The sequence below is a fragment of the Chanodichthys erythropterus genome, chromosome 6 (assembly GCF_024489055.1).
Source record: "Chanodichthys erythropterus isolate Z2021 chromosome 6, ASM2448905v1, whole genome shotgun sequence".
Classification (NCBI taxonomy): Eukaryota; Metazoa; Chordata; class Actinopteri; order Cypriniformes; family Xenocyprididae; genus Chanodichthys; species Chanodichthys erythropterus.
The window spans coordinates 5207517-5221647 of record NC_090226.1 but is presented as its reverse complement, the minus strand read 5'-3'; the positions used below and the strand labels follow the sequence as shown (position 1 = coordinate 5221647).

The window sequence follows — 14131 nt, the reverse complement described above, 5'->3', positions numbered from 1 at the left end:
GATTTGCATATGTATCCTTATGCTGTCTTTGTAAAAAAACTCTCCCAGCTTTTCTTTCTGTCATGTCAGAACTTTCCAGCACAGCTAACAGGGCAGGGTCAAATCAGCTGGCCTCTGAATTAAGTAGCCTAAAAGCGATCAATGAGAGTAATTTGCATGAGGATCGTTACTTTATTAGAAGGAAATGAAACCGTCTGTACGCTCACGGTCTGGTTGACCTGAGGGGCAGTGAGCCATTTGATGGCTTTTAGCTCGACAGTAGTGAACGACTTCAAAGATATCAGGACAGGTGATACAAATGTGAAAGAGTTTTCAGAAATACTCTGAATAAGGTCGCTTATCACAGACCGAAAGCTTAGAAAACAGATGAAGGTCTGGAAAGACTCTCAGTATGACGTACAGATATCAATAATCTATTGAAAAATATCTGCCTTCAATTTTCAGAGCTGCATCGCCGTTGTTGCAAATGAATAACCTTTGCAACAATCAGCATCTCAAAAAGCTCAAAAACATAAACTTATAAATTAATAATTTAATAGAAAAATACATTGCATGTAATGCAATCCGAAATCATTTAATAAATCACATAGTGTGACCAGAATCTCCCCATTGCATTCAAATGCAAAATGCCATTTGTGATAATCTATTGATCCCCATTCGATCAAGAAGGCTTGCATAAATTTTTTGTCTATCGACTCGCTTCAACAGTTCTTTGGTAGCTTAAAGGTCAAGAAATGTTTCTAAATCTGGCTATTTTTCAAATATATTTTAAAACTGGCACTAAAGCGCACTTTTCCTAAGAACACATTACTATGCAGAGACTGTTCTGAAGTTGAACTGACCTAACACCTCAAATGTGTCTGAGATGTTCTCATTAAAATGGCAGTGCCATATTAGCAACATTTTGATATACACTGTTGAGAATGTAATGTAAAAGATGTAATGTCTTAGTGACATTTTTAATAAAAATTAAGAAATAGGTTCTAAAACTATATATAAAATTTTATATATAACTAGACCTTTTTTGTAATACAATCACTATGCAATGTTACAGATAATCTACCCCTTTAAATAACACATTACCATATGAATATGATATTATGTACAATATCATATTATGCAATCAATGATTTTTGAAAACTGAGAACTGTATCATAATATGCCTCCATATCATTTTCTAAGCTAACCCTTGGCCACACAATATCTGTAAATCGATTAGTCTCAAAAAAGAAAAACCTAGTATAGAAGCAGGAACTAAAGACTAGTCTGACCACGATAACACCACCATAAAGCCGACATATACACTTTCCAAAAAACATTTTACATGACGAAAAAGACATCCCTCAGAATGTTCGCTATGTGATGAAAATTAGCTTAAGGTAAAGAGTTAACTTGGTTATTCATAGTAGGAGTGTCATTATAGACTTAAATAACCTGTCAGACAAAAAACTGCCAAAGAACAACTCTGGACACATGTCAAGAACAATTCTTAATACAAAGAGCTGATTCAACAATGTCATCAAATACTTGGGAGCTGCAGGTTGATACCAAGGACCTAAAAAGTTAAGAACTTCCAAAAGAGCACAATCGTCCAGATAAAAAAAAGGCTTGTCTTACCTCGGTCAGGTGAGGCGTGGGGTTGAAGCCGCACATGTTGCAGACTTGGGTGTGGCACTGGGTGCAGAGGTTGTAGTTTGGGGTCTTGGCTGGATCTCCCATGTTTAGCTCAGTCTTACACAGTGGACAGAACACTTTGGACTTTGGAGAAACTTCCTGCCTTGGTGGAGCTGGCTGGGCTGCAGATTTAGCTCCTGCTGCAGGACCTGGACCAGGCCCAGGGGGTCCCGGCTGCTTCTGCGGGGGCTTCGGGGAGGAAGGTTGTTGGGCGGTCGGTGTGGTTTGAACCGGATCCACTGATATCAAACTACTGGCCTGGTTTAGGAGCGAAGCGCCAAAACCGAAGAGTTTCCCGAAGGGCTGTTCTGGTGGAGGAGGTTGGCGGGATGGGGAACTTCCGGCGCTGCGAGTGTGGTCCTGTCGCGGGGGCTGAGGTTGGAATCCGGGGCCTGACCGGGAGAGGTCGGGCTGGGATGGGGCTTTGGCCATGCCTGGAAGGGGAACAGCGCCAGGAGCAGGAGGTTTGCTTTGAGGGGCAGCTTGAGGAATGGTCTGCTTCTTAGCTTCTGGGGGAGGCTGGGACTGAGGTTGAGGTTGAGGTTGAGGTTGAGGTTGGGGTTGGGGTTGGGGTTGGGGTTGGGGTTGGGGTTGAGGTTGGGGTGTGGGCTGAGGCTGTGTGGGTGCAGTGGGCTGGGATACAGGCTGGGGAGGAGGTTTGCTGGGCTGGGACGGTGAGTGGATCTGCTGCTGGCTTTTCGACCGTGGCGTATCCATATCCATCCCCAACGCCCTCTGCATTTGACAGTTCAGACACAACCACTCTTGCACCTGTGAAAGACAATGAACCATTTACTATGTAATTAGATCAGAAGATTGGTCATTCATTTACATAATGAAGAATGTCAAGATGAAAAAGATGAAGAGGGTGGAAAGGGAAAAGAAAGCGGACTAGAAGACAAGTTGCTTGCAATACTGACAAAGATGTGAACAAATTACTAACCCCAAGTATTTCATTTTCGTGCATAACTTGTGTTACTGCTTATAAGAGAGATGAGATGTGCTATTACTTTTCTAAGTGATCAATGTGTATAAGCACTCAGTGTAGAGTGTCACTGATGTCTATTTAGAAAATGTTTTTGAAGCGTTAATCATTGTAACCAACCACAGACATATCTGATGAGCACGTTAACACAATGGCTGAATTTACGAATCTGCTCAACAGTGCACAAAGTCACATTTTTAAAATTTAGGTACTGGTATCACGGTCTGTACTTTTGACAGCACTAGAAGTTGGACCTCCAAGGGAAAGATTTGACACCCCTGGACAAGATCCATATCTAGTGACCAGAATAATAATGATAGACATGCCTTTCAACCCTCAGAAACTCTTACATTCTAAAGTAAAGTCTTTGAAAGAAATGGACCGTAGGGATGAACACTACAGAATGGAACACACCCAGGGCCTTGGGGTGTGCTTATCAGACTTAGCAACCACCTAGAACACCATAGCAATCACCTTCCAACACAGCAACATGCTACAAAACACTATGCAACAAGCTATGCAAAAACCAACCAGCTTTTATTACTTAATAGTTGTGTATAAAACTAATACTGCAATTAGAAACAGAAGCAGATGTTGTAATAACATTAGCTCATTCGACCACTGGAACAGGAAATGAGACAGCATCCGCAGCACTAACTACCACTAACTGACACAGCTAGCACAATTGCTTCATAATCTATGACATAGATGTGACATACGGCCACAAATAGGATTCAGTAATAGGATCAAAAGGCGCAACTAACTGATGTCCGGTCAGGACATTTGACTTCATGAATGGATTATAACCACATGAGGGGTTTGATGTTGAGTGTATTAGCCTGTCTAGTGTCCGTCCACTGATGCGATATTTGGAACTGACATGTTGAGACACGAAAGCTGACATGCCGGATTTGTTTAATATAACTGTCCGACAAATCATATCATACAAAACAGTAACATCTGACAGCTCGACTGACACGATATGACACTGGTTACTCTGTGAGGGTTTCCGTTTAGAGCTGGGAGAGGAAACGGACAAGTGTGTGCTAAACTGCCTTCTGCTGAAGTTTAGAGGATTATGATTGTGACTGCTGCAGATAGAAGAGTATCTTATTTATGCAAAATTGTGCCAGAGGTGGAGTCAAGTAATAAACAAAAGGGCAATAAATACTTAAGGATGTTTATACCTCAAGCTGAAAGAAATAAGTTTGTTTAAGAACAATGACATTTAGACATTTGCTAGTGTGACCTGAGGGTCCAACATTGTCCAGTACTGGATTTTATGTTGAACTCGAACGTGAATTTGGATCATTAAGGGTGGTGCTAACCAGCATGATGCCACAAAATAGAGACAAAGCGACAGACAAAATTGACTTGGCTTTTGAACTGTCTTATAATTAATTAGGACAAATAAAAGCATACGTACATAGAAGACCTTCTATCACCTGTTGCCAAATCATGTAACCACCTAGTTAGGAAACATTGTATTTTTTATCTCTCTTTCCCATGGATAGTCAGAAAAACACCTCTCTCTGGGCAAGGTGAATAGGTGTGTGAGAGTGACAGACACACACACCTCTCTCAGGTTAAGATGAGACAGCTGTCACATTGGGTCAGGTGTGATAACTGACACCTGTCAATATCACATCAGTGCTTATGTAACAACCACTGACATCATGACAGGTGTGTGTCTCATTATTGACCATACTCACACCAGGAAAAACATCCGTCACCTACAGTTCACCCCAACAGGAAAAACAGCCACGTGCAAACAAGTACTGAAAAGTTTTAGACATGCTACCATGTACTATAAATACTAATGCTATACCAATATACATACTGGTATAGCATGGTATATACAATATAATGTATAACTGGTCAGCCATTAAAAACTGAACCATAATATTACCATCTGATACATCACTGTACTATACTGTAAGATCATTTATCTTCCCTTAAAGCAATAGCACACACACAAGAACACGTATGCACAAACGGTTTTCAATTACTCATTATCTGCATCACAGTACTTTTCATTTTTTCAGCATAAATCCATTTAACAAAACTAATAACAACTAGTGAAATATAATGACTTAATGGCTGTTCCAGAAATTACGTTTGTGAGTAAATGTTCTCGCTTGCATGAGCTTCTGGGTTATGAAGAAAGATAATGAGCAGATTTCTCATAGCCAGACATGTCACAAGCGATCATTATTCTTACAGTTATTAATGGCAAACTTTCTTGAGGGATTCAATGTGAACACAGTAACTCATAACCTTTAATTTAATCATGGTAAATATTTAAAAAGGCCTGAAAAATAATCTGTGCCCTTTTGACGCCTGGTCCGTCAATTTGTGAATTCAACCACCTGTTTGTGTATTGAGTGATTCTTTGCTGAGATTTTGCAGTGTAAATGTACTTTATTTAGTCAGCAAGGATTTGTGTGATGGTCATCTGGTGAAACTTTGAGCCTGTGTGTTAGTTGGTGATAATGTCTCTGGAAATGTTCGTCAATCATATTGAAGGACAGGGCAGTGGTCAGAGTCCAATTTCAGTGGCAGACCGTGTGTGTTTGTCATATCTACACTTGTCACTCAAACACACAGCAGATAAACACTCTATACCCACTGAACAATGGGTAATTACAGAAAGACAACAAGATTGGGTCACCTGTGCCGATCTAGTCTGCTATTTTCTCTCTTTTTCTAACTCGCATATCCCACTTTCTTATGTCTATCGTCTTTGTCTATGTGTCCTTGGTTGTTGAATTCTGTCATTATTTACTCACCCTTGTGTCATTTCGAGTCTGTTTGCTGTTATTTTTTCCGCAGTGCCCTTTTCTGTACAACAGAAGCTCTTAGTGATCACATGTCTCAGGCTCCAAAAAAAGGACAAAAATAATTACCATAAAAGCATCATTAAAGTGGTTCATATGACCACATACAATAGCTTTGTCCTCGGAGAAGACCAATGACATTTTGATGAAAGAAACATTTATCAAAGAACCATTTCTGAATAACTTGATTGAGAACAAATTTAGAGCTTCTGCGGAAGGGAAGATTATCATAATATTACATGATAAAAACTTACAAAATTGCAATAGTTGTATGGAATACTTTTAGGCAGATGCTATTTACACTGGATAAAAATAGAGATAGATACTATTTACACCATGTAAAAGTATCAGTTCTTTGCAATAAGAATAAAGATGCTATCTATAGCTACTTTATATTGGCTGATACTATTTGCACATCAGTATTTTTGTACATTAACAGGATGCAATAATACAATATCATAGTGTAAATTATTATATTTATTAAAATTATTATATGGATGCTGCGTTATTGGGAGAATAAAAACCCTTCCTACACCTTCACCTAACCCAACCCAATAAAGTTTTAATATTATTTAACACTCGTTCGCAGTTAATTTCCACTTTTAGAACATTATTTTCTTTTTCTTTTTTTAAATAAACACAAACTCTGCAAAAGGCGGATTTGAACCTGCGTTGATCACGTTAAAAGCCATGTTTGCGAGCCTTACTCACTACTGAGTAGACATTGAATTTGATGTCTCTTTTTTAAAACTTGAGTGGCCCAGTGTAAATAGCATTTGCCAACAAGGGATGCTATTTGCACTTAGTGTAAATAGACACTCTGAAACGTTTATGGTGTTTTGGGGTCATTTTTGGAGCTTGACAGACATGGTCACCTCGAACTGTCTTGGTATGGAAATAGCTGCATAAAGATTCATAAATAACAGGATTGGAACAACATGGGAGTGAAAAAAACAATGACTCCACCCATAATCTGTATATAAGGCTCTGCCCACCCCAAGTCCCACCCCATTCTCCATATATGGAGTTGTGTTTCAATTGTAGCTTGGCCTATTGTTCTTCTGCCCTGTATAAATTCTGACCATTAGCGGACTAACTATCTGAAAGCTGACCAGAATGACCATAATCAAGACATTGGCTGTTTTTCAAAACCTAGCAAGCAACCTACATAGATAGCATTTTTAGACACCATTGGTCCATTTTTACATCACAGACATGACAAAGAATGCAGTGACGGAAGTCATCTTCCTAAGAAACAGCCCTTCCTGAATAAATAAATGAATAAATGAATAAATGAATAAATAAATAAATAAATAAATAAATAAATAAATAAATATATAAATATATATATATATATATATATATATATATATATACGCATCATAAAATATGGAACATAAAACAGATTTCCATAACATCAAACAAACATCTAGGAAGATACAGCATAACATTTACAGTGTTAGTCTGGCAAGTCTAACAATATACTGCATTCAACTGGGAATTACTCATGGACGTGCAGGATTTGTGCATATTTAAACAAACATCTTTTCGCATATGTGTGCTTAAGCATAAGTGCGAAGATCGCATGTGATTTATGAGAAACTAAATGTGTACAGGCTTATGCTTATATCCTTCAGAGTGCTTTCACACACACACACACACAAACTGATTTACACCCAAATGATGGTGCAGCACCCAAGGTATTGATTAGTCAGCTGGTGTGAGAGGATAGAGAATCCAGGAGAAGTGGAGAATCTCTCAAAGACACTGAGCTGAATACTAACACTCACACACACACCGCAGAACATACTGCACCCTTACAGCGCTCAGTTGATAATAAACAAATTAGGGGTTTTGCAATATATTGGTATTGACGATAACTGTGATATTAAAAGGTACATAAGGTTACGTTTTTGTTAAATAATGAGTCAATACATCATCAATCTTTCATTCAAAATGTGTTTTTGTCTTACCCTGATTCACTATGGTAAGCCTATTATAAGTGTTTATATTTTAGATCTGTCTGGCGGTTTTCAAAGGAAATTGCACACAAGCTTCACTCGACTGTGTGTGTCTCATTGTATGTCTCATTTTTCTGTGGAACACAGGAGAAATTGAGCACATCTCTTCTCCTTACATATAAAAACAGACTGAAGTTAAGGTCATTAATCGCTCATTTAATAATAATCGTCCCAATTGAATAAGTTACCTTGAGAAATTATGCAATGTGATTTGAAACTGAGAATCAGATCTGAGAATGAATGTTCTTTCAAGTCAATTCTTGTCAATGAAATGGCTGATTCGATTCACAAACCCAACTGGATGATTCATTCAACTCACCGACTCAACGATCAGGTCACAGCAGTTATACAGCTGACTGGAAAAACAAAATATAGTTCAGTCTGTTCCTCACACATATATATTGTATGACTTAAGAAGATTATAGCACACGAGTTTCACTCTTAAAATTAAAGGTTCTTTATAAGCATCTATAGTTCAATGGAACTTTACATTGTAATAAGATAAAGAACCTTTTGTGCAAATGAAATTTTTTGGAACCCAAAATGTTTAGAACCTTTATTTTTAAGAGTGTATAAAATTTTAAAGGGTGTCTTTTTTTCTTTTTTCTTTTTGCCATTTTGTTACTGTTGTTCCTGTCAACTATTATGATACATTGTATCAAAAAGAACAGCATTATGATTCTTGAAGGGGTCCTTGATGATGATTTCACTTTTTTAACTTTAGTTAGTGTGTAATGTTTCTGATTGAGCATAAACAACATCTGCAAGTTACGACACTCAAAGTTCAATGCACAGGGAGATATTTTCTTTTACAGAAATCGCTTTTTAAGGACTACAACAAATGGCTGGTAGGGACTACAACAAGCTTCCTCCTGGGTTAGTGACATCACTAACCCTAAAGTTTACATAAACCCCGCCCCCGAGAACATGCAACAAATGGGGTGAGGCCATGTTTGGCTGCTTTAGAGAAGAGGAAGAGTTGTTGTAGTAGAGTGTTGTTGTCATGCCGTCATTTTACACCGGACTGCTTCACAAACGAGGATCAATTCAACGCTGGATTTGCACAAAAGATGAACATGACGGCACATGATAGTGGATGAGTTGAATCAACTACTTAAATTTATCCACTAACCATTCAGAAACTGTTTCATTCTAAAAGTTGTAACTTCTTCCTGATTTTCTCCATCAGTGTCGACTCCGGTTTGAACAATGTAAGGCTGAACACCGTTACAAACAATCCTCATTTTGGCTGCGTGAGATTATCCAGCTTTGTTGTTGTTAAGAAATCAAAGCATGGGCTGTTAAAGCTCCGCCCTCTTCTGGAAAGGGGGCAGAGAGCAGCAGCTCATTTGCATTTAAAGGGACACACACAAAAACTTGACAAGCTATAATAAATGATCTGTGGGGTATTTTGAGCTGAAATTTCACATTCTGGGGACACCAGAGACTTATATTTCATCTTGTTAAAGGGGCATTATAGGTCCCCTTTAAAGCATCTTATTTTTTGTTCCAAAAAGGAGAGAAAGTCCTACAGTTTTAGAACAAAATGTAGGTGAGTGCCGTAAATAATTGAGTGAACTATATTAGTTTTGAAAAAGAATGTTTTCTTGATTTAAACCCAGAACAGAACGCAGCTGGTGAGACAGACAAAACGAGAGGACAAAATGATATGGAACAGGTGAAAGGCAAACAGACAAACAGATGGAGTCACAATCAAAGAGTCTTGTAGACAAATAGAGACACATCAGCTGTACAGACAGTCGTGTCGGCAGCAGTTTGTGGCATAAGAGCAGAGAGATGGATAGAGGCGGCGAACTGCTGCCTGTTTCCAGACTAAAGTGGTTGAGAGACAGACTGAATGCTGCAGTTTCCTAACAACAATCCACAGTAGAAAAGCGCCGAGCCGAAACTGGGACGAGAAACATCAAAAGAGCATTCTGAGGGCCCCCAAATACTTGAAATATCTCTACAAACACCACACAAGAACACAACACAGCTTCACTCCCGTCTCCACGGGCACCAGATTCATAAACTAATTCTTCTCTGTGTGCATTAGACCATACTGACAGCTTATCAGAGCATATGAAGCACAAATAAAGCTGATTAATGGAAATGTGCTGGTGAGGAGTTTTAAGGGTATAGAACACTTTTTGTCAAGTAACACATTGTACGCTTGCTAGGTAGCTCATAATTGAGGTGTTTAAAGATGAATAAAAACTACATCAGTTTGCTGTAATGAATGTGACATGTTTCTGTGAGTAATAATGATCACAATAACAAAGTAATGAGAAAACTGAACTCTCCATTAATGAGGAAATCAAAATGCTAAGCTATAGCTGCACTCACGTCATGACAGAATTACCATAATTATGAGTTTGTGGCTGTAAGGTTTTTACATCTTGGTTAGATGCGTAATTGCAAGTTGGAAACATTGAATATTATGACAGTTCTAATGTTAGAAATTATGCATATATGTATATACTAGTCAAATCAAAATGTATGCAATTTTTTTTTACATTGCTTAAGTGTAATACAATCAGCAGTTATAATAATAATAATACTAAATCACTCATTTTAAATAACAACAATTATTGAAACAAAATCATTTATGGATTTTTTTTTTTTTAGATTGCTTCATTATAATAAAATCAGTAGTTTGGTAATAATATTAATAATAATATTGATAAATAATTCATATTAAATAATATGAATAATATTAATATTAATAATAATAAATAATTCATATGAAATAACAAAAATTATTGAATGAAAATCATTTATGGATTTTTTTTGTTTTTACATTGCTTCAATGTAATAAAACCAGTAGTTTGTTAATAATAATAATAATAACGATAATAATAATAATAATAATAGTAATAATAATAATAATAATAAAACGATTTGTGAATTTTTGGTTATAATTAATAAAAAATAAATATAAAATACAAATAATTATTATTATTATTAAGTCATATATGATGAATTATTATTTAATCAAAATCATTTATGGATTTTTTTTTACATTGCTTCAGTATAATACAATCAGCAGTTATAATAATAATAATAATAATAATAATAAAGTCACTCATATAAAATAAAAACAATTTTCGAATCAAAATCATTTATGGAATATGGATATGAATATGCTTCAATGCAATAAAAACCAGTAGTTTGGTCATAATATTAACCATAATAATAATAAATCATTCATATTAAATAAAAATTACTGAATGAAAATTGTTTTTACATTACTTCAATGTAATAAAACCAGTAGTTTGGTAATAATAATAATAATAAACAAAGGATTAATGGATTTTTACATTGCTTCAGTATAATATAATCAGTAGTTTGGTTATAATTATAATAATAATAATAATAATAATAAATTATTATTCTTATTATTATTATTATTATTGGTTATTTTTATTATTATTATTAAATAATAATTTATGTTAGATCATTACTGAATCAAAATCATTTATGGATTTTTTTTACATTGCTTCAGTATAATACAATCAGTAATTCAGTTGTAATTTAATAATAATAATATTAATATTAATATTAATATAATAATATTATAATAATCATAATTACAAATGTTATGCATTAATTTTTACACTGCTTCAGTATAATACATTCAGTAGTTTAATGATAATACAATAATAATAAAGTTTTTAAACTTGATTTTTGGTCATCAATTTCTCTGTAAACATGGTACAAGTTGTTCATGGTTCAAAATACAAATGTATTGATGGCGGCAGGTGCAACGTTAATTTATTCAGTAAAAGCTGGCTCACTCACAGATTTCAACTAATTTCAAACTCATTTAGATTCAGACGTGACCAAACTGATGGATTATTTGATTACTCTCTTAATGTGCCTGTCCATTGCTTGTCCATTTTCACCAGTTTAACTAGCTGCAGCGTTAAAGGTTACAGATGGTTTGGTAGCTAACACATATTTTAGTTTGATATTCCAGTCATTTTACTAAGACTTAATAATATAAACAAACCATGCTTAACTGCTAGCAAAGCTAGCACAAAACAGTTGGTTAGCCACCCACATAATGATCTCTTATTCGGTGTTACGACCATCACCATAGAAACAAATGAATTCGGAATCCAAGGATGTAAACAGCTCTGAGTAAACTCTATGAGTTGTCAACTCGTAATTATGGTAATTTCTGACATGTTGTGAATGCAGCATAGACGGAATAGCCTACAACATTCCACATGACCTGAATGTGACCTTCAGGTAATCAAAACGTAAGCAAAGATATATGTGCTATGCGAAACATTCAGAAGATATTTTTTTTTCTTTTATAAAACTCACAGAATCATACCATTTATTGGTGAAAAACAGCCTGTTTCTCAGGAAATATTTTTATTACTACACAGTTTGCACATGAATGCATATTTTGTGTTTTAGCGCCAAAAGTGGGGTGTCCGTCTCTTTAACGCATGACAGATTCTATTGTCTCGCAGAGGCAGCGAGACACTGTGCCATTTAGAAAGAAAGCACAGTACTCTATTGTTTGATTAATCATGTTTGCGTGGTGAGCGATGCATTCTTACTCAGCCCTCAGAGACCGGCAGCCATTTCACACATCAGTTCAATATCAATGCAAGCACTTCTGATCCAATTTTACCATGTGCTGTTTGATATGACAGTGCTAAAAGGGGAAATAAAGGATAGCGACTGGTGATTAGAATATTTAACCAAGATTTATCTCATCATATGTCTGCAGATAACACGTTAACACAATTAGTTCCTTTTTTAAGTGAATTTGTGTGAATGACACTCATAGTGTAAATTTATTCATCAAGGCTCTTAAAGGTGCAGTAAGCGATTTCTGAGGAACTCTGCTGACATTTGAAATCTACCCAAACAAACAAACCCCTCCCTTCATTGCTCCACCCCCAAAATGCACAAACACACAATGCACATTTGCATAAAATAAAGCAAAGATGATGATAAGGAAGAACAAAAAATGTACATACAGTACATGAGTTTATACAAGCAAGAGTTGGTTGTTGGTTGCCAGCAGCACACATTCAAAACCAATGTAACTTAGGTATGGAGCAGAAACTCGGCTGGAAAGCTTTTCTAATATTACAGTGGGTCCTAAAGCTCTTGCCTGATCATAACCCTTCTTTTTCCAGTGGTATTCCTCTGACCCTTTCTCTTTTGTAATGTCTCTCAGCCATATCTCTTTCTACAGTCTTTCTTCAAATCGCCCTCTTGCTCACTTCCCCCCTTTCCCATGTCATAAGTGGACACGCCCCCTACTGATGATTGTAGGGCCCTATAATTTCCACGATCACGGAATCGCGGACGGAATCGCGGAATCCATTCATAAAAACGGAATTTACTATATAACGCGGAATGTCACGGAATTTGTCAAATTTTTGATGAATGAATTAAAAGCAGGTCAGTACATGTAAATTAAATTGCGATATAGACTAGTGACTGAATATTAAACTGCAAAAAGACTATTTAAACATGAATCCTGCATGCCTGTGTGACTCTGAAATGAATGATGCGGTGCTCGCGGTGTTTTCGTCCTCTGTCGCCTCACTATATGAACGCACAAATTCATCTCCAGAGCGGCTCTGAAAGTCACTTCATCAGCATTTAACTGCTTCATTTGAGAAAACTACCGTCACAGAGAAATTCAAAGCTCTAGGCAAACCATCAAAATAAAAGTTCGATTTAACTTGACAGAAACATATTACTGTTGTAGAATTCAGATAAATTAATTTAACAATAAATTATTAAAATATATTTTAAAAAATAATCTCAGTGTTTCTTCCATGTTTTAATTTTAACAGTAAAGCTCTGTTGTGCAGCACATTGTTTGACAAAAAAGTTTAATTTCATGATTAAAAGATAAATTAAACGTAAATTAAACGTAAATTAAAATGCGTTCATTTGATTGCCAGAAAAATTGAAATACATAACAGGACTTCTGAAGAAAAAAAAAAGTCATAAAAATATATTTTTTAATTAATTAATATTGTTGTTTTTAAGAATTCAATTAATTAGACATGCTTTTTGATTATTAAAATGGAATTAAACCATTAAAATAGAATCCAGAAAACAGAATTTGTTAAAAATAAAATTTGAGGGGAAAGAATAAAACGTAGGGCCCTAAATAATTTTTTTTGATTTTTTTTGTTAAACTTTTATTAAATTGTTGGTAAATTGGACAAGATTCATTATTTCAATAAATTAGACATGCTTTTTGATTACTAAAATTTAATTTAACCATTAAAATGGAGTCAAAAAATAAATAAAACGGAAAAAACTGAATTTGGGAAAAAATAAAACGGAATTTGGGAAAAAGTAAAACTGATTTTATAGGGCCCTATGATTGGCTACAAGTCTTTTGTGGTGCTCGGGACAATCCACTTTCAACAGCGTTTCTCAGAAATCACTTACTAAAGCTTAAACTCATCTCACTCGCACAAAAATCAACAATCTATATTTCTTAAACACCATCAAAAATATAAACTGAAAAAAGAAATGCAATTTCTGGAAATGGTGCTTGCTCATGCAAAACTCACAACTTTGATGCTAGAGCATTCTGAGTGATTTCCAGGGTGATGTTATGG

The 14131-nt window shown here is 35.7% G+C and overlaps 1 protein-coding gene across 2 annotated transcripts in view; it reads right to left on the bottom strand.

The window, feature by feature from the left end:
- bsnb (bassoon (presynaptic cytomatrix protein) b) overlaps positions 1-14131 on the bottom strand; it is a 100076-nt gene that overhangs the window by 61273 nt on the left and 24672 nt on the right. For both annotated transcript variants that reach the window (XM_067387805.1, XM_067387806.1), the window contains exon 3: positions 1618-2445. In XM_067387805.1, coding sequence (XP_067243906.1) covers positions 1618-2445 — 828 coding nt within the window. The remainder of the gene's footprint in view (positions 1-1617; positions 2446-14131) is intronic.